This window comes from Labrus mixtus, chromosome 11, assembly GCF_963584025.1.
Source record: "Labrus mixtus chromosome 11, fLabMix1.1, whole genome shotgun sequence".
NCBI lineage: Eukaryota > Metazoa > Chordata > Actinopteri > Labriformes > Labridae > Labrus > Labrus mixtus.
The window spans coordinates 2203887-2223148 of NC_083622.1; the positions used below are offsets into that span (position 1 = coordinate 2203887).

The following is a 19262-nucleotide window of genomic DNA, read 5'->3' on the forward strand; positions in this document are numbered from 1 at the left end:
CCTTCAGCGCTCCTGTCCAGTTGCGTTCAATGACGTCTTACGAAAAATCAAAGGAAAGAAACTCTTCTTTTTGCTCGAACCTGATAGCATCTGATTGCGCCCAAAACTCCTAAAAATATGCCATGGAAGTAGTCAGCTGAATCCTCTGATGCTTGAATTCAGCATGTGAAGAGCTACCTATACTGAGCTAGGAGATCAGCTCTGGAGTTTAACCTATGTAAGCCAAGAGGAGGAAAGGCTTTGTCTCGAATGCTGGAGTCCATCTTGTTGGAGAGGGTATCCTCTGGTGTCGACAGACCACACTTAAAGAGAAGGAAGCAATGCCTGGTGATTGCTTTTAAAGACTGGAGCTACCTGTGGGTTTACCTCAGGTTCCGGTCCCCCCTTTACGTCACACGTAGGTGTGAAGTACCGCAGGGGATTCTGGGATAAAGAGTCCTTTTAGGTCTCTTTGTGATCTCAGTAAATAACTCAAAGGCACAGACTGTCCTAAGCCTGCGTGGCCCAACAACTGTAAGCTTTAATATAATTTATACAGGTTAGTTATATAAAAACTCAACCCGGACAATTTTCATTTATAAAGGAATTACCTAAAGAGACCAAATCTGTATGTTTGTACAAGGATGTAAACACACTCTATGGGGATTGACCCACTTTTGAAGACAGCCTCAAGTGGACACTGGAGGAACTGCAGTTCTTGGGAATTCTGGGTCCCTGTCTGGAAAAATTAGATCCAAGTTAAACCAGATCGATGATTTATTTTGAGTTCCGGTGTTAAAATTCTGTTGTGTGTTCATCTTTTTCAGGGAGATGACGTCACGCAAAGGGGACAACGTCCTCCTGTGCAGTCACATCCAGAGTTACGTCACCGCCTGTCAGCTCGCCGGTGCAAAGATAAAGGAGTGGAGGAGCGACAAGTTCTGTCGTAAGTCTGATTTCTTCTCTGCTGCTGAATGTGGATGAACTCATCTGGATTTGATTTATTAGGATTGCACAGTTAATCTAAATATTACAACAAAAATTGCAACACATCACAGAAAGTGCAGATGTTGGATGTATGAAAAGTGCATGATTAAAAACAACAGAACAATGAAGAACTTTACAGCTGCAGAGATACCCTGACCTTAATATGTTTTATTCTAGAAGCAACCATAAAAAGTAACTAAGGCAGTCCTCCAATCAGGCGGCCCGGGTTCGAATCCAACCTGTCGCTCCTTTCCCGCATGTCATTGCCCGTTGTCTCTCTCCCAGATTTCTGACTCCATCCACTACCCTATCTCTCCATTAAAGGCACAAAAAGCCCCAAAATAAATCTAAAAAAAAATAAGCTACTTAGATACTTCATTGTAAAAAAAATCTCAATTTTTTAATCATCCATCGTATTGAAAAGTACAGAAGCTTTAAAAATGTAATAGCTTCAGTCATGTTTTTAACCAAAAGCCACTGCAGGAGAAGGAGCATTGTCTTAAATTACACAAATATGTTGGCAACACTTCAGTACTGAAATAATCTCAATGCATCTGTGCAATTTAGACAGTTTGAAGGACTTTGACTGCAACTTCTGGTAATGAAAAACAAGGAATTACCCTGCATTGAGTGATTGGATTTTGTATTTTTGATGCTTTGGTATCGAACCAGGTACTGAAATTGTTTGATTTTAATTAAATCATATGATAGTAAAAAATTCTGGTCTCATAACAAACCTTCGAGTTACACTTTATCCTTCTTACAAACCCAACAAATGTCACATGATCATTTTAAGTTTTTCTAGTGAAAATATATCATATCATGGTTTACTCTTACTTCCCCCCTTTTATCTGGTGTACCTCCATTTTGATTGCCCTGAATGGCTTCACCTGTGTCGTTAGTCTCACCATGTGTTTATTACTCGTGTTTATTTAGTCTCAGTGTTCCTTCCATCTTCTTGTTGGTTCATTCTGTCACAGTGTTAGAAAAACTGTCGGAAGAGGACTCAAGGGAAGATAACAAAACTCAAGATTAATTTTAACAAAAGGCAAAAAGGAAAACAGAAACTTACTTCTTGGGCTTTTCACACTTAAAGAAAACTCCAGACTCACTCCTGATATTTCCAGGAAGAGCTGCATGTGTGAACGCAAACAGACACATTTTTCACCCGGAGTTTCTCCCGGGGACAAGAACTACTAAATAAAACAGGAAACAGTAAAGACACATAGAGCTCTTAAGTATGTAACAGCAAAAATACACACAGGAGAAAAAAAAAACATTAAGATAAGAAATAACAAAATAAAACAGGAAACACTGAAGACTAAACTTGGAATAAATAAAGCAACAACAGGTCAAACTTTTTCAGTTCTGAGTCTCTGTGTCTGGTTTTGTCCCTGCAGCATTGAAGTGTCCCGCTGGTAGTCACTATGAGCTGTGTGCCTCCTCCTGGCCCTCCACCTGCTCCTCCCTGCAGAGCTCAGCTCCCGCCCCAGTTTGTCAAGAGGGTTGCCAGTGTGACGACGGCCTCATGTCCGACGGAGCCAACTGTGTGTCTGTGGAGAAGTGTGGTTGTGTGGTAGATGGACAGTATTATAAAGTAAGAACTATCATCTTAGTGGATTTTCTTTATCTGTTGAATTTTAAAGATGGCCGTGTTGAAGGAGGTCAATCAAGTACTGAACTACTGACATGCCTGATCCAGGAATGACCTGGCTTTGACGCGCGTTGCCACTGACGCGTTTCAACAAACGATTGGCCCCCTAGACCGGATTGCAGTTAAAACACTTTCCATATTAATCCAAAGGCACAACGTAGTCAATAAGAGTCCATAAAAAATGCCAAACAAACAAAACCTTACAGTGACAGACATCCTCGCTCTCAAGCGGTCAAAAACCTTTTGACAGAGTGCAGAATTTTACTGGCAATTTTTGGTAATTTAAGAAAAAAGATTAACACATATTGGGTGCATTGGACATCTGATGTTGTTGCCATGGTAATGAAACAGGTATTGATGGTTTGAATTTGACTTTTGAATCAAAGTTTAAAACTCTGTTACTGTGACAACCCTAGTCTGCAAAACGTTGGGAATAAATTTGTGCTGTGACCTCGTGCTAAGAGAATATTTCTATAAGCACTTTCAGAGGAAGAGATTTGATCGTGCACATTTTCTACAAAGAATAATTACAGCCGGTCTCATTACTGAAGGCTGAAGCCATCTACTCGAGTGACTTTTGTACCTGTTTGACCCCGAAAAACTGCAACAAAAAGTTCCCCCATTTAACGAACATTATGACCCTTTAAGGCACAAAAACCAAACCACATGCTTTGTTTGCATAACCTAGCGTATGTCTCAACTTATCAGTGGCCATTGATTGTTTCTTTTCTAATGCTTGTGCAACTCTTTTCAGTCAGGCTCATCAGTAAGAGCAGGCGACTGTTCAGAGATCTGTTCCTGCGAGGCCGGAGAGTTCAGCTGTAAAGCCTCAAGCTGCCAGCAGGGGGAGGATTGTCACAACAAGGACGGAGTCATCGGCTGCTTCCCAAATGGTCAAATACTCACTGAGTGACTTTTTCTCCTTTCTGCTTTTCTCTAAAGTGTTTCCATCTCTACCTGTATTTCTCTTTGTTTCCATCCTGATTCAGGAGTCATGCTGTATCTATTTGTGGAAACTTTCAGAACCAAATTCCTGCATAATGTGTGTGTGTGTGTGTGTGTGTTTCAGACCCCTGTGCAAAGACCAATTGCAGGGTGAAGGAGCGCTGCGAGGTGAAAGAGGGTCAGGGAGTGTGTGTGCCGGAGTCTAGCGCCATGTGCTGGGGATCTGGGGACCCTCACTACAGGACGTTCGACGCCAAGAGTTACTCGTTTCAAGGAACCTGCAGCTACGTCCTCGTCAACACCACAGGTGTGATTTTAACTGACAGTGAAAATGTCAAAATGTGTTAAATGTTAAAATCCTTGTTATTTTGCAAAAAACATTAGCAACATTTCTGTAATCCCCTTTGTACGATTATTAAAAAGAACAGAGACACAGGGTTAATGTTTGCTAACATAAATTATTCTGAACCCTCAGGAGCTGATTCATCCTTGCCAGCGGTAACGGTGACCATGAAGAACGAGCTGCGAGGGAACTCTGAGGGCTCCTCTGTGCAGTCATTCACTGTGGAGATGTTGGGCCACAGTATTTACATCCCCAGTGGTCCAGAAGATATCGTAGTGGTGGGTTATACTAGAGAGCATGTCAGAAAATACAAATATTAAGGCTACCATTTTGTACTAATGTAACCCTCAGGGGGGGTCATCTTAAATGTTGTAATATAGTGAAGTCAATATACTGTTGACATATTGTTAGCAACGATACTGTGAGTAAAGAATTTAAACCGTTTCTACGACATCGTCACTTTCCACATCTGGCTAGATAACAAATTACCATCATCAAGTGCAATAGGAAATTAGTCTGACAAAAAGTAAGCATGCTAGCTTATCTCTGTTTCTAACCAGCAAGGGAAATACAATTAGCCTTAAATTAATTCAAACAAGAGCATGGTAGCCTATATTAACTAATTTATATTAGCTTACTTGTTTAAACTAGTTCATAAGTTAGCTAGTTAAAGGTTTTATATGCAATTTTTCACACTTAAATGTAATAGAAATGAAGTATATCCTCTGAAAATAACTCTGTGAGTAATGACTGTCTGCAATGGGTGTAACACCCGAGTCCCACTGTCTGTGATGCTTTCAGAGTTTTCAGAGTCCTATCTTCAGTTTGTTTACATCGCCTGGACGGCGGCTGACTCCTCCACTCTCAAATGAAAGTTGTTTAATTGAGGGACTTGAGAAAAGAAGAATAACATACTGTACTCACTGCTTAACTGTGTTTCTAGATCACGCTCATTTCAGGTAAATTTACATGCAGTGTGAAGATATGAGCATAATAAAGATCGCTAGCATTAGCATGCTAACACAACAATGCACCGTGAGTTGTTTTGGTTTCATCCTGGTGCTCAAGGGCGACATCTGCTAGATCAAAAAATCGCAAATAAAGCCTTTAATAATAGAAAAAAATTAGGTGGGAAATTATTTCTAAGCGGTCAGTATGTTAGCTAGTTTGTTTCTTAGCTAACATAGTTTATCTTACATGTTTTTAGCCAAGATTTCTTTTTTTTCTTTTTTTTATTGAGACAATCACACATTAGCTTGGGCAGGGCTAAAAGCTAACATTAGCTGAAGAATATTTTCTATTACTAAAAATTTGGTTACAGATGATTCTGTAATCAATGATCTTTTATTGTGATGTCAGAGTAAAATGAAAACTGTAAGAATGGTGAATAACTGTGATGTCCCCCTGTAGGTGGATGGTATTAGGGAAGAACTTCCCATCGAGCTTGATGTAGGAGTCATCTCCATAACACAAAGTGGAATAAGAGGAACAATCGGGACTCAAATTGGTGTGGAGATCGCTTTTGATTGGTCTAGTTTCGTCTTGGTTACCCTCAGCAGCAGTTACTTTGGTAACGTTGCTGGGCTCTGTGGCAACTACAATGGTGACATGGAGGACGAATTGACCACCGCTGGAGGCAAGATTGCTGCTAATGTGACATCTTGGGCGGCGTCATGGAGCATCCCTGATGGAGACCAGTTCTGTTACCATCACTGTCAGGGGAAGTGTCCTCAGTGCTCCAAGGAAGACCGCGAGAGGTAAAGTCACAAAATGTTTTGTGCAACTTAAATCCGCTTTTCCAAACTTAAGAGTAACACAGCCCACTTTGAAATGCAGAATCACTCTGGGGCCTCCTCAATTTTTATCTTTATCTTTTATAAAGTCATGAGAGTCATGAGAGGGGCCACGGGATGAGGAGGTTTGTTAAGAATGACAGTGTTTGTTGGACATAAGACTCTCCTTGAAAAGTGTTGTATATGGGAGTTGGAGGACATAAACTGATCAAATACAACTCCCAGATTCCTAACACGTGGTGCTACATGCCAGGCTAATGTCATCTCAGACAGTTACATCATTAGACAATGTCCCTCTGAGTTGTTTGAGGCCAATAACTGTAACTTCAGTTTTGTTTGAGTTAAGCAACAAAATAATTCTAATCATCCATCATCCTAATGTCCTTAAGGCATGCGTCTAGTTTAGATAGCTAATTGGTTTCATCTGGCTTCATTGATAAGTATAACTGAGTATCATCTGCATAGCAGGTTACCTAGATGAAGCATATATAAGGTGAAAAGACTCTGCCCGAGTACAGGACCTTGTGGAATTCCATGACTACATTGAATGTGCATTTACAAACTGAGATCCATAGATATACAGATAAATAGTATAATTAACATAAAATGCATGTGGCATTAAGTCGAAAGTCTTAAAACAACTACTTGAAAATAGAGAAATCTGAAGTGAATGACTCCACCGTGAAATGAGGATGTTTGAATCTCAATCTTTTTTTTTTTGAACTAGCTCTTTTACTAATCATTTGAAAAAACAGTAACTTTCATTTTAGTTCAGAAATGTTTTACTTTTCCATTGTGAAGAGACTAGCAACCTTTTAATACAACTTGTATTACCATCCCTAGAGCCATCTTAATGGTGCTGTTTTCATTTGAGAAAGGTGACCATAGCCTGAAAATGTAAAATTTCTCTCTGCACTTTCAGGTACCTTGGGCCACAGTTCTGTGGGTTCCTGAGTAATAAGACCGGACCGTTCGCTGGCTGTCACGCTAAGGTTTCAGTTGAAGAGTTTGTGTCTGACTGTCTGTACGACGTCTGCATCAATGAAGGACGACAGAAGGTGCTGTGTGAGGCTCTGAGCACCTACATGGCAGAGTGCCAGGAAAATGAAGCATCAGTAGCGCCATGGAGACAACTGGCAGACTGTCGTAAGTTAGATGTAGTATGTTTTACACAACATAGACAACGCATAATAAGATGTGAACATTGCCACCTTGATCTCGCCCTGAGATCCGGCCTACTGTTTTAAGTCTATGTCATTTTGGCCATTGCCATGTTGTTCCTTTGGAGCGAGTAATGACCGTATTTGGATCAGACGCTGGTTAGAAAACGATTTGTGAGAACCTCCAGTTTTTCAACTTGGGAGTAATTTTGGCAAAAACGGGAAAAGTGTAGTTGAAATTTCGACCAATTAAGTCTCAGCATCTGTGTATGCAAGACAAACTGTTTATGGAAAGTAAAAACAGGCGGAATACAATCAGAAAATTTCTATAAATGGAAATGCACATAGGAGCAACAGCTAACAGCCTGTTGTAGATCAAACATTTACACTTAAGACACAAATCTGCTTGAGGGTATGTTTGACAGCCAATCAGCATTTAGATTTCCAAAATTCCTTGAGAAACAATCCAACCTGCATGCAACAAGCATTTAACATAAAAGTAATCTTCTACTCTTGAGGACAGAACCGGACAAAGCTTGACTTTGACATTTTTACAAATCTGCATCAAGATGTTATTTTAGCAAATTAAAGGTCTATTAATGCAAAGAAATCCCAAGAAAATTGATTTGTTTTTCGTGAGGTTACGGCTGAAGCTAGCCAGAATGAAGCCTCTGTGTAATGTACTATTTACAGTTAAAGTAAGACTTGCCAGAAACATTTGAAACCACGCTCCTTTGGGGGATGTAATGAACCAGGAGTGTATTTTGCAAACAAATCCAGAGGGTGAAGTTCTCCTTGCTTTTGATCGTAACACAAAGTTGCTTCGTAAGTTGATAATTTGACTGTAAACAATGCAGAGCACAGAAAAGGAAGTCAACTAAATGAACATCCTGCTAAACTGAAAAAAACTTGAAACTAGAGGCTGAGACCATAAACTCATTAGTGAAATTTTATTGATAAGTACAACCATTTTCTCAAAACTTCTATACAATCCGACTTAATTTTGCAACCAGTGGAGTTGCCCCCTACTGGACATTATAAATAATGCAGGTTTAAGATACTTCAGCTTTGGATTCACCTTTCAGACCTGCAGGTTACGTTCACTTACATGCAGTCTTTGTTCCAACCAATAACATGACCTCCCCTCTGTTATTCCTCCAGCTGCTCCGTGTCCTGAAAACAGTCACTACGAGACGTGCGGCTCAGCGTGTCCGCCCGGCTGTGGACCTCAGCCTGAGTTCTGCACTAAGAACTGTGTGGAGGGCTGTTTCTGTGATGAAGGATATGTGAGAAGTGGAACAGAGTAAGTGAACGACACCAATGTAGATGGTATGAAGAATCCAGTGCAGCGTAATTCATTTATTAAGATGTTATATCCTAATTATTCCTCGGGGCACCATCCTTAAAAGTAAGGAAATTAGTATGACTTGTAGAAATTAATTAATCAATCAATTTCATATCAGAAGAGTAAGTTCTCAAGATGATTAAACCATTAAACAATTATAACGTATATGACACATGATATGATATCTTGAATTCTAGTTCTTAATTCTTATGGTGAAATTTATGTTTAGTAATGATATTAGACACGGTACTGTTTTGAATGACTTAATCAGCAAATGATCAAATGGGGAAAAAGTTGATGATTTATTATTATTATTATTAGGAAATTGTAGATTGATATTAGGAAATTGTAGATTGATAGCGCTGGCTTTCTCACTTGACGACCTATCCGTCTGTTGAATTGTTGTTACTGACATGTGAATGTAACTGTTTGAATGCTGTGGTGATGTGTTTGTTTCCTTTTATGTTGTCTTTGCGTTTTTCAATGGCTCGGTAGGTTGTGAAACGGAATTGCCCTTCTGGGATAAATAAAGTTTTCTGAATCTGAATCTGAATTAATTTTGGGATTAAATTTGGACTCGGATTCTGAATGTGACACGACCAATCTGATCTCTCAACACCCGCTGCCAAATTTATTTTATTGTTTTCTACAAGCATACAATTTCAGTGGTACCAGGACATATCCATCAGCAAAGTGAGGAAAGCCCCCCATGTGGTTTATTCTCTTGGCTGGATGATAGTGCAGTGATGGTTTGCAGATTTCTAAAAAGAAAACCAAAAATGTAAACAATGAAGTATGACTTGCAACCTCTCATTATTTTACCTGGGATGAGTTATTTCTCTGCCCTCCTGTCTGCCAGGTGTGTGACCAAGGAGAAGGGCTGCGGCTGTGAACATAACGGACATTATCACAAGCCAGATGAGGAGTTCTGGGGCGACTCTGAATGCAACGACAAGTGCGTGTGTGACGCAGTAACAAAACAGGTGCAGTGTAAGTCAGTGGGATGTCAGGCCGGAGAGATGTGCAGCATCGTGGAGGGAGTGCGGGACTGTTATCCAGTCAGCTTTAAGATGTGCACAGCACGCGGAGACCCACACTACGACTCCTTCGATGGACGCAAGTTTGACTTCCAGGGAAACTGTGTCTACAAGCTGGCCGGTGTGTGTGGAGACACCAAAGGACTGAAGGACTTTGAGGTGAGCAGCAGAGAGACAGTCAGTGATGTTTGACTCGAAAACAAAACATGTCAGATGTGAAGTCCTTTTAGACATATAAAGTTGTTCCTAGAACACACAAGCTGGTTTGTGATGAGTTTTAGCCGTTAGTATGTATAACTCAGCGGGTAATTTCGATTCACACCGCTTATCCCATTGGGGTCGCAGGTGTGCTGGAGCCAATCACAGCTGTAATTGGTGGGTAGGCGGTGCTGCACCTCACAGGACTGACACACAGATATAACTTGGCAACTGGAGACATTTTTAGTCCAGTCAGTTTCACCTCAGCTGTAAGCCAGAAAGCTAAGCTAATGCTTTACATACAGTGAACACAAAGAAGATAACCCGAAATGTCCCAAATCAGGCGGAAAAGTATCTTGTGTAGGCAGCCTAAGTTCACAGGAGCAGAGTAACTCCTGCTGCTTGTGTGCTACCGTTTACATGTGGACTGATGTGGCCAGCATTACATGTTTAACTCTTTATCATCTCAGTGTAGTTGTTTCATGAATGTGTCCTCCTCTCTTCTGTTCATCAATCATCCCTGCTCTTATTTATGTATTTTTTGATTGTAGGTAACTCTGGAGAACAACAACCGCGGCAACAAAAGAGTGTCCTACGCCAAAGTAGTGACACTTAATGTCTTCGGCAAAAAGTTCACGCTCTCACAGGAAAACACAGGCAAAGTGCTGGTGAGAAACATGCGAACACACACACACATACACACAATGGGTTTTAAAGGGTCAGCCTACATATATGACGAGGCTTGAAAAAGTGCACAGCCACTAAATCATTGTGCCTTATTGGGAGGACATATATATATTCATAACATTTTTGGAGTTAGCATCCCTTTTAGGTTAGGAACAGTATATATGGACTACACTTTATCTGGTTGGTGGCAATTTTACAAAAATTAACATTGAATCAAAGTAGTTCTCCTTTTTTCACAGTTGAGACGCTTCACACGCTTTCATTTCATTGCACCTCCATTTTTATCATCTCTTCTTGTTGCTTCCACCCTTCAGGTCCCTTTCCTTCAGTCTTTTTTTTCAACTAAAAAAAACTGTTGACAAACTGTAAAATGGCGTTTATATTTCTTCCCTAGAGCCGTCACTTCACCCATGTCTCCTCTCACACTGTCTGTGTTTCCCCCTTCACCTTGATCCGCCTCTCTCCCTCTCTGAACAAAACTCAAATAACAAACCAAAATGCATTTTAAAGCATGTCTATGTGTGTGTGTGTGTGTGTGTTTTCCACAGGTGGATGGAGTGATAGAATCTCTGCCATTCCTGTGGAATAAATCACAGGTGCAGGTTCATCGCAGACACAGAGAGGCCGTCATCGAAACACACTTTTTAAAGGTATTCATAAACACACACACACGATTTATTCAGTTTGTAGAAGAGGCTGAAATGTGTGTTTACCTGCACGCTCGTCATGAGACGTCTTGTTTGTGTGTCGTGATGATGTTGCAGAATGACTTTGAATCGGGCAAATGGCATCATAAAATAAAAAATTCTGATTAATAGCAAGTGTGTGGCAGGTTTGTTCTTTTTTAAAGCGAGAACGGTGGATAGAGTCAGAAATCAGAGAGAATACATTTTTCTTTGACTCTCAAGTTCAAGTTCAAGTTATCTTTACTTTACTTTATCTTTGTGTTCCAAGCTCTCCTTAACAAAGCAAAAAAAAAAATAAACTCTCCTTCATGTTACAGGTCTCATTTGACTATGTGAGTTCAGTGAGGGTGGAGCTGGCTTCTAACTATGAAAATGCAGCCTGTGGTCTTTGTGGAAACATGAACGGAGACCCAGCGGACGACCTGATGCTGCCCGACGGGGAGCAGGCAGCAAACGCCACAGTGTTTGGAGTGAGCCATTGGGTGGCTGATGTGGAGGGATGCTCTCATGAGTGTAAGAAGCTCATTGGCTCTCGTTTTTTCTTGTGATTTAATTTAGAATCTAAATCTAGATTTTAAATGTAAATTGCTTTGCATCACCCTGCATTCATGTGGTGTTGGAAACATCGGAAAAACGAGTTTCAGAGCTGGACAGTAGACGTTAAAATGTCTGATGGATATCTTCTTTCATATAAAAACAAATAAATCAATGATAATGCTGCTGATGCTTTTTGTGTTTCCAGGTAAAGACTGTCCTCCACCCCTCCCCGTTGACTACAAACTGCCCGACTACACTAAGGCGTGTGACGTGATAACGGCGAAGGACGGACCCCTGGCTGAATGTTCAGAGCTCCTGGATACCAAACAGTACCACCAAGACTGTGTCTATGACATGTATCTAAACGACGGCAAACAGGAGGCAGCCTGTGACATCATCAGAGACTACGTGGAGGAGTGTCAGAGGAAACAAGGCAACGTCAAACCGTGGAGGACGGAGAACTTCTGCCGTGAGTGTTTTCGATTACGTTTTCTCACTTTTATGATGATTGTTTCTTGATTGTTATCGATTTTGGTTGTAAAAATAAATAAATCAATACCTTCCATACCACCCATTCTAAAACAATACAATCCCTGTTTATTTAAGTTCAATAGAAAGTAGTAAAGTAGTAAAGCTTCATAAAAAAATAAAAAAACTGCTGCAAAAAAAAGACAGAGCCACAGTAGACAAGTGACAGAGAAAAAAAGATGAAAAAATAGCAAAGAAAAAGAAGAATGAAGACATCCTGTTGTTTCACAGTCTTGAGACTCTTAAAGTCATATTGACACACTGCACACAAATTCACAATCCTTCAGAAAGGAGCTGGGTTTTGTTTAACTTAAAGGCTTTATAAGCGATTTTTTGATCCAGCAGATGTCTCCCTTGAGCACCAGCATGAAACCAAAACAACTTGCGCTGCATTGTTGTGTTAGCATGCTAATGCTAGCAATCTTTATTATGCAAGTATCGTCACACTGCATGGAAATTTAGCTGAAATGAGCGTGATCTAGAAACGCATTTAAACAGTGAGTACAGTATGTTATTCTTCTTTTCTCTAGTCCCTCAATTAAACAACTTTTATATGCGAGGGGAGGAGTCAGCAGGCTGTCCGGGCGATGTAAACAAACTGAAGATAGGACTCTGAAAACTCTGAAAACATCACAGACAGTGGGACTCGGGTGTTACATCCATTGTAGACGGTCATTACTCACAGAGTTATTTTCAGAGGATATACTTGATTTCTATTACATTTAAGTGTGAAAAATCGCATATAAAGCCTTTAAGTTAAAATGCGGGTATCATGGCAATTCTTACTGGATGTTTCTGTAGATAAAACAACAAACTTCTTCTGCTCCAAACTTCTGAAAAGGTGTACTAAACGTGTTTTCCGGACTCCATTCTTTCATGATTAATTATTTTTTGTATCTGTAATGTATTTAATATTATGTGTGTTTGGGTGTGTGTGTGTATGTGTGTGTTTGTGTGTTTGTGTGTGTATGTGTCAGCGATGGACTGTCAAGCCAATAGTATTTACAGTCTCAGTGCTCCTGGCTGTCCAATCACCTGCGACTCCTTATCTCTACGTGCCAACTGTAAAATCGCACCAAGTGAGGGCTGTGTGTGTCAACATGGATACTTGCTGAATAAGGTAATATCCTCATCCATGCCCCGCCCACTGAAATAAACTGACTAGATTAAACTGATCACTTAAGACATAAATCAGCACGATAAGAACTTACTATAATGACAGGATTGTTTGAGAAACATTTATTTGACATGTGTTTGAATCACACACTCCTGATTTAATTTTCCTGACTGTTGAATCGTTTCCTCTGCAGGATCGCTGTGTGAAACTGGCTGAATGTGGCTGTATCTTTGGTGGTCATTACCTCGAGATCGGTGAGGGGCACTACAACGATAACTGCGGTTTATACTGTGAGTGTTCGCACGGGATGATGAAATGCGCACCAAAACCCTGCGGCCCCCAGCAGAAATGTGGTGTGGTGAACGGAGTGAGGGGCTGCTACTAATCAGGGAGTCATCATCAAATCAAGTTATTTAGGAGGGAATATATCCAGCTATGTTGTGTTTATACCTTGGACTATCAGCTATAATAAAGATTCTTCTGCGGTAACAGAATCAATGTTCTTCAGGAGCCCTTATCCTTAATCAGGTTGACTTATATGACATATTTGAAAATTGATTTAATCATTTTGGGTTTTTTCTGTCACTTTTGTTCCTCTGTTTAAAATTGAGCTGTATGATATGTTAGAAGACATAATTACCTTTGAATACAGCTAAAACCTCATCAGGTACTCCTGGATAATAATATTCATATCAAAGGAATGCAGTCTAGTACATCAGCCCTGCAGTACATCCTACCCACATGGCGGCTGTAATGATCGTTTGTAAACCCTGTGTACAATGATGCTGAACATTATAATCACCATGTAGGAAGCAGGATATTGATTGCACCGAGTGTTTAATTATGTTACACAAAGCCTTTACCATCACTAGAGAAACTCTTGATGATTCTTACCTTGTTGTAACTCACAGTAAAAAATCACAGTAATCATCTTTCCCTATGATTTTTCCTTCCATGCACACATTTATCTGCAGTGACCTGTACAATCAATAGATGTCAGTCTTTACTAATCAAGTACTTCTAATGATCATTAAACATAATTCAGCAACATGATGGTCTGTTGTGTCTTATTTTATGTACGAATGACATTTATTGGCAACATTAAATGTATAAGCAAAAATCATGATAAGTCTTCGATCGCTGCTTATGGGGGCCCTTGAATTAGATGCAAAGGCGTTATACAAAAGCATGTTTATAGACATTTCTACATAGAGATTGTTGGGCCACGCAGGCTTAGGACAGTCAAACAATGGACTTGGGCCTGCACCTCTGTGAGAAGCCTCATTTGAGTTATTCACTGAGATCACAAAGAGGCCTAAAAGGACTCTTAATCCCAGAATCCCCTGCAGTATTTCACACCTACGCGTGAAGTAAGGGGGGACCGGAACCTCTCTCTCCTCATTGGAGGGGACCTGAGGTAGACCCCCCATGGAGCAGGCCAGGCTACAAAGCTCCAAGACTTCCATTGCTCTCTCTCTTTCCACGCACTGACTTTAAATGTTCGGAGACACAAGCTCACCTCCTGTTTCCTGCAACAATCTTCCTTTGTTTTAAGTTTTGGTGCGCAGGTAATCAACGGACAAATTTCCACTCGACGGAGAACCATCTAAGCCGCTCTCGCCGTAAGGGACCCTCACCGCCATCAAACGCCTCTGCACCAGGACGGACAGAGGATCTGTTTTATCGCCGGACTCCTTTTCCCTTCACCAATCGCAGACAAAGCGATTCACAAGTGAGGCTTAATTAGGTCTGGACAGAATTAGCTTTAGAGAGTGTTTTTAACAATTGTTTGATTGATGCAGAAACTGTCATTTTTATCTTTGTTGGACCGCCGCGTCCTGAGTTTTACCTGTTTAAAACTCTTGTTGTTGTTTCGGACCGCTGCGTCCTATATGTGTTTAGCGTAACAGCGTTATAACCGGGTATTACTCTTCTGATCAGAAAGGTCAGTGTAAGCCGTATTAATTTGAATTCGGCCATTGGTTTGTTTCTGTGAATGAAGGGAATTACTCCGAGTTGTGGCGCGGGAGTCAGACTGTGATCCGGCCTCTTCAGGCACGCATTTCTACTCTCCTCTACTCTCCTCTACTCTTTTATCCTCTTTTCTCCCCCTTTTACTAACCGACACACACATTCCCGTGTAGACGTACATCTGGAGACTAACTCCACCACCGCGCCATTACACACATAGGCTACACACACATACACAGATTCCCGGGGAAACGCACATCTGGAGACTAACTCCACCACCGCGCCATTACGCACATAGGCTACACACACACACACACAGATCTATACACTTGCGGCCATCCAGACGTCTCAGAGACACAGATCGTGTAGGGCCGAACTCGGTCTCTTTTAGACATTAAGGCCACGTTAGGTCTTTCTTAGGTGTGCGCCATCGGAAGGGCGACCACGTGGGCCGAAGCAATCTCCCCCCTCTTCCCCCCTTCTCTCTCTCTTTCAGCCACAGACACAGACACACACACACGCACGCACCCTGGTCTTTGTTAGGTGTGCGCCATCGTGAGCGACCACATGGGTACGAAGCCATCTCCCCCCTTTCTCCCCCCCCCTCACACACACACACACCCACACACACACACACACATATTTTCCACAAGCCTTGCTTGATAATGTTCGTTGCTTAGATTAGTTTATGATAGTTATTTGTTTGATTAAGTTCATTGATTTTGGATTGATGTTGCTTTGTTTAAATAAATTCTGTTATCATTTTAAGAGAGCAGTTGTTTGTGATTACTGGCATATTTACATTGTGATATAAGCTGGGTGCGAGGGCTTTGTGTATGGATTTCACGCCTTCAATTTATTAAATATAGTTATTAATTATTAATAATATTAGTAATTAAATAACTCATTTGAGACTGATTTGAGTAATGTTTTGGTTATATTTCCCTGAGTACAGGGTGGTGCCCCAAAACGAGATTAAACATAGTTTAATGATATTTTATTTATATTATTAATAATTAAATATAGTTATTAAAGAATATAACCAAAGTTGATTTGATACAACCCCAACAAATGGTGCCCCGTGTGAGGCCTTCAATAAACCAGCTTTATTGCGCTGTAAATGCCCAGTAATCCGAATTTGTAATCCTAAAAGAGATCTTTCTTGAGAAATTTCTCTTTTCTTTTGAAGATTCAGTTTTGCTTGATTGTTTATTCAAAGCAGACATCAAGCTGTGACTTAGTCGTATGTTGTTGGTCAATAGGTAAGGTAATACCCATTGTCCTCTTTTGAGCCTCAATTGAGCTTGTTGTGTAGCTAACACATAGGCCAGCTTACCAACAGGAGTGAAATCTCCTCATAAAAATAGATTGTAGTAACTAGCGCTCAGGCTAAGCTTACTCATCACCTGCGGTTTTCCCTTTGTCTTTGTCAGCTGTACACAAAAGTCCTGTTCCTAACAAAAGACAGAATAGGCGAGGAAAGCCCACATTACTCAGGGGCTGAGGCTCCCTGCGGATCAGACCATTCAAGACATAGTTGCTAATCTTGTCCACCTCCCTACAGAGCAGCTCGACAGTCTGAACTCCTACACTCTCAGTACATGTGAAGAGAAACTAAAGGGCTTGGTTGAATATGCAAATCAACCAACTGGGAAGCCAACATGCACAATTTCAGATGTTCTAGGCGAAATTCTCCTCCTTTATCAGCGCAAATCAAATGTGCAGAATGAGATACACCGGGAACAGCTAGCCCGGGTACAAGAAGAAGGACAGATCCTGCAGGACGACTTCAAAAGAATGCAGGATAAACTAAAGACCTTGCAGGAAAATTGCAAGGCCCTGCAGGAGGAGAATAAAACACTGCATGAAAGCAGCAGGTTGGCCGAACAGAAGAAACAAAGTGTCATGGTACCCAGAATTCAGGATGGGCAGGTATGTACTGCAGCCCCCATGTCAGCTGAGGAAACCTCAGACGAAGGATGGGAGACTGAACCAAGCCCATGGAGGAGGGAGACAGACATGTTGCAGGATCTGGAGGAGAGGGGAAGATACTGCCGGGTCGACCCAGGCACAAAAGCGCACACGTCCTCAGACTACCCGGTAAAGAGCTGGGTGAGTAAAGATGAAGAGCGCCACACCCCCCCAGACCATGAAGCACCATCATGGGGAAACGCCCCATGGCCCCCGCGTTCTGCAATACGCTTTGAGCCAAGAGCACCCTCACCCCACAGGAGGAGGGACTTTACGCCCCCTAGACACAGGGAGGAGGCACGGGTCCAATCGGGCACCGAACATTACCTGTCCCACGATAGACGGCCACGTCTGAGCCGAACACAAACCCCGCCACGGTTGCAACCGTACTACTGTGACAACCACAGGGCTTACGATTCGTCAGACGACTCGGACGACCCTCGCCTCACCGTGCCATTACGCAAATTGGCTACACACACACACACAGAGATCTATACACTCGCGGCCATCCAGACGCCTCAGAGACACAGACCGTGTAAGGCCGAACTCGGTCTCTTTTAGACAATCAATCTCCCCCTCTTCCCCCCTTCTCTCTCTCTTTCAGCCACGGACACAGACACACACACACGCACGCACCCAGGTCTTTGTTAGGTGTGCGCCATCGTGAGCGACCACCTGGGTACGAAGCCATCTCCCCCCTTTCTTCCCCCCCCCTCTCACACACACACACACACACGCACACACACACACCTTCCACAAGCCTTGCTTGATAATGTTTGTTGCTTAGATTAGTTTATGATAGTTATGTGTTTGATTAAGTTCATTGATTTTGGATTGATGTTGCTTTGTTTAAATAGGACAGTCAAACAATGGACTTGGGCCTGCACCTCTGTGAGAAGCCTCATTTGAGTTATTCACTGAGATCACAAAGAGGCCTAAAAGGACTCTTAATCCCAGAATCCCCTGCAGTACTTCACACCTACGCGTGAAGTAAGGGGGGACCGGAACCTCTCTCTCCTCATTGGAGGGGACCTGAGGTAGACCCCCCATGGAGCAGGCCAGGCTACAAAGCTCCAAGACTTCCATTGCTCTCTCTCTTTCCACGCACTGACTTTAAATGTTAGGAGACACAAGCTCACCTCCTGTTTCCTGCAACAATCTTCCTTTGTTTTAAGTTTTGGTGCGCAGGTAATCAACGGACATATTTCCACTCGACGGAGAACCATCGAAGCCTCTCTCGCCGTAAGGGACCCTCACCGCCATCAAACGCCTCTGCACCAGGACGGACAGAGGATCTGTTTTATCGCCGGACTCCTTTTCCCTTCACCAATCGCGGATAAAGCGATTCACAAGTGAGGCTTAATTAGGTCTGGACAGAATTAGCTTTAGAGAGCGTTTTTAACAATTGTTTGATTGATGCAGAAACTGTCATTTTTATCTTTGTTGGACTGCCGCGTCCTGAGTTTTACCTGTTTAAAACTCTTGTTGTTGTTTCGGACCGCTGCGTCCTATATGTGTTTAGCGTAACAGCGTTATAACCGGGTAGTACTCTTCTGATCAGAAAGGCCAGTGTAAGCCGTATTAATTTGAATTCGGCCATTGGTTTGTTTCTGTGAATGAAGGGAATTACTCCGAGTTGTGGCGCGGGAGTCAGACTGTGATCCGGCCTCTTCAGGCACGCATTTCTACTCTCCTCTACTCTCCTCTACTCTTTTATCCTCTTTTCTCCCCCTTTTACTAACCGACACACACATATTCCCGTGTAGACGTACATCTGGAGACTAACTCCACCACCGCGCCATTACACACATAGGCTACACACACATACACAGATTCCCGGGGAAACGCACATCTGGAGACTAACTCCATCACCGCGCCATTACGCACATAGGCTACACACACACACACACAGAGATCTATACACTCGCGGCCATCCAGACGTCTCAGAGACACAGATCGTGTAGGGCCGAACTCGGTCTCTTTTAGACATTAAGGCCACGTTAGGTCTTTCTTAGGTGTGCGCCATTGGAAGGGCGACCACGTGGGACGAAGCAATCTCCCCCCTCTTCCCCCCTTCTCTCTCTCTTTCAGCCACAGACACAGACACACACACACACACGCACCCAGGTCTTTGTTAGGTGTGCGCCATCGGAAGGGCGACCACATGGGTACGAAGCCATCTCCCCCCTTTCTCCCCCCCTCACACACACACACACACACACACACACACACACCCACACACACACACACACACACACACACACACACACACATATTTTCCACAAGCCTTGCTTGATAATGTTTGTTGCTTAGATTAGTTTATG

At 42.1% G+C, this 19262-nt stretch overlaps 1 protein-coding gene and 1 long non-coding RNA gene across 2 annotated transcripts in view; one reads left to right on the forward strand and one right to left on the reverse strand.

Annotated features, from left to right (window-relative positions):
- LOC132983275 (IgGFc-binding protein-like) overlaps positions 1–14046 on the forward strand; it is a 37768-nt gene extending 23722 nt beyond the window's left edge. Inside the window, exons 22-36 of the mRNA XM_061049533.1 lie at positions 807–925; positions 2367–2563; positions 3375–3513; positions 3690–3872; positions 4041–4186; positions 5319–5665; positions 6624–6847; positions 8023–8164; positions 9066–9402; positions 9993–10109; positions 10677–10778; positions 11132–11327; positions 11557–11820; positions 12857–12999; positions 13190–14046. Of these exons, the coding sequence (XP_060905516.1) occupies positions 807–925; positions 2367–2563; positions 3375–3513; positions 3690–3872; positions 4041–4186; positions 5319–5665; positions 6624–6847; positions 8023–8164; positions 9066–9402; positions 9993–10109; positions 10677–10778; positions 11132–11327; positions 11557–11820; positions 12857–12999; positions 13190–13381 (2848 nt within the window). The 3' untranslated portion in view covers positions 13382–14046. The remainder of the gene's footprint in view (positions 1–806; positions 926–2366; positions 2564–3374; positions 3514–3689; positions 3873–4040; positions 4187–5318; positions 5666–6623; positions 6848–8022; positions 8165–9065; positions 9403–9992; positions 10110–10676; positions 10779–11131; positions 11328–11556; positions 11821–12856; positions 13000–13189) is intronic.
- A 4620-nt stretch (positions 14047–18666) lies between these two features.
- LOC132983286 (uncharacterized) lies at positions 18667–18948 on the reverse strand. The gene is made up of 2 exons (XR_009674826.1): positions 18835–18948; positions 18667–18752 (listed from the first exon to the last, which is right to left on the reverse strand). It is a non-coding gene; the product is annotated as an uncharacterized LOC132983286 (long non-coding RNA).
- Positions 18949–19262: the final 314 nt, after the last annotated feature.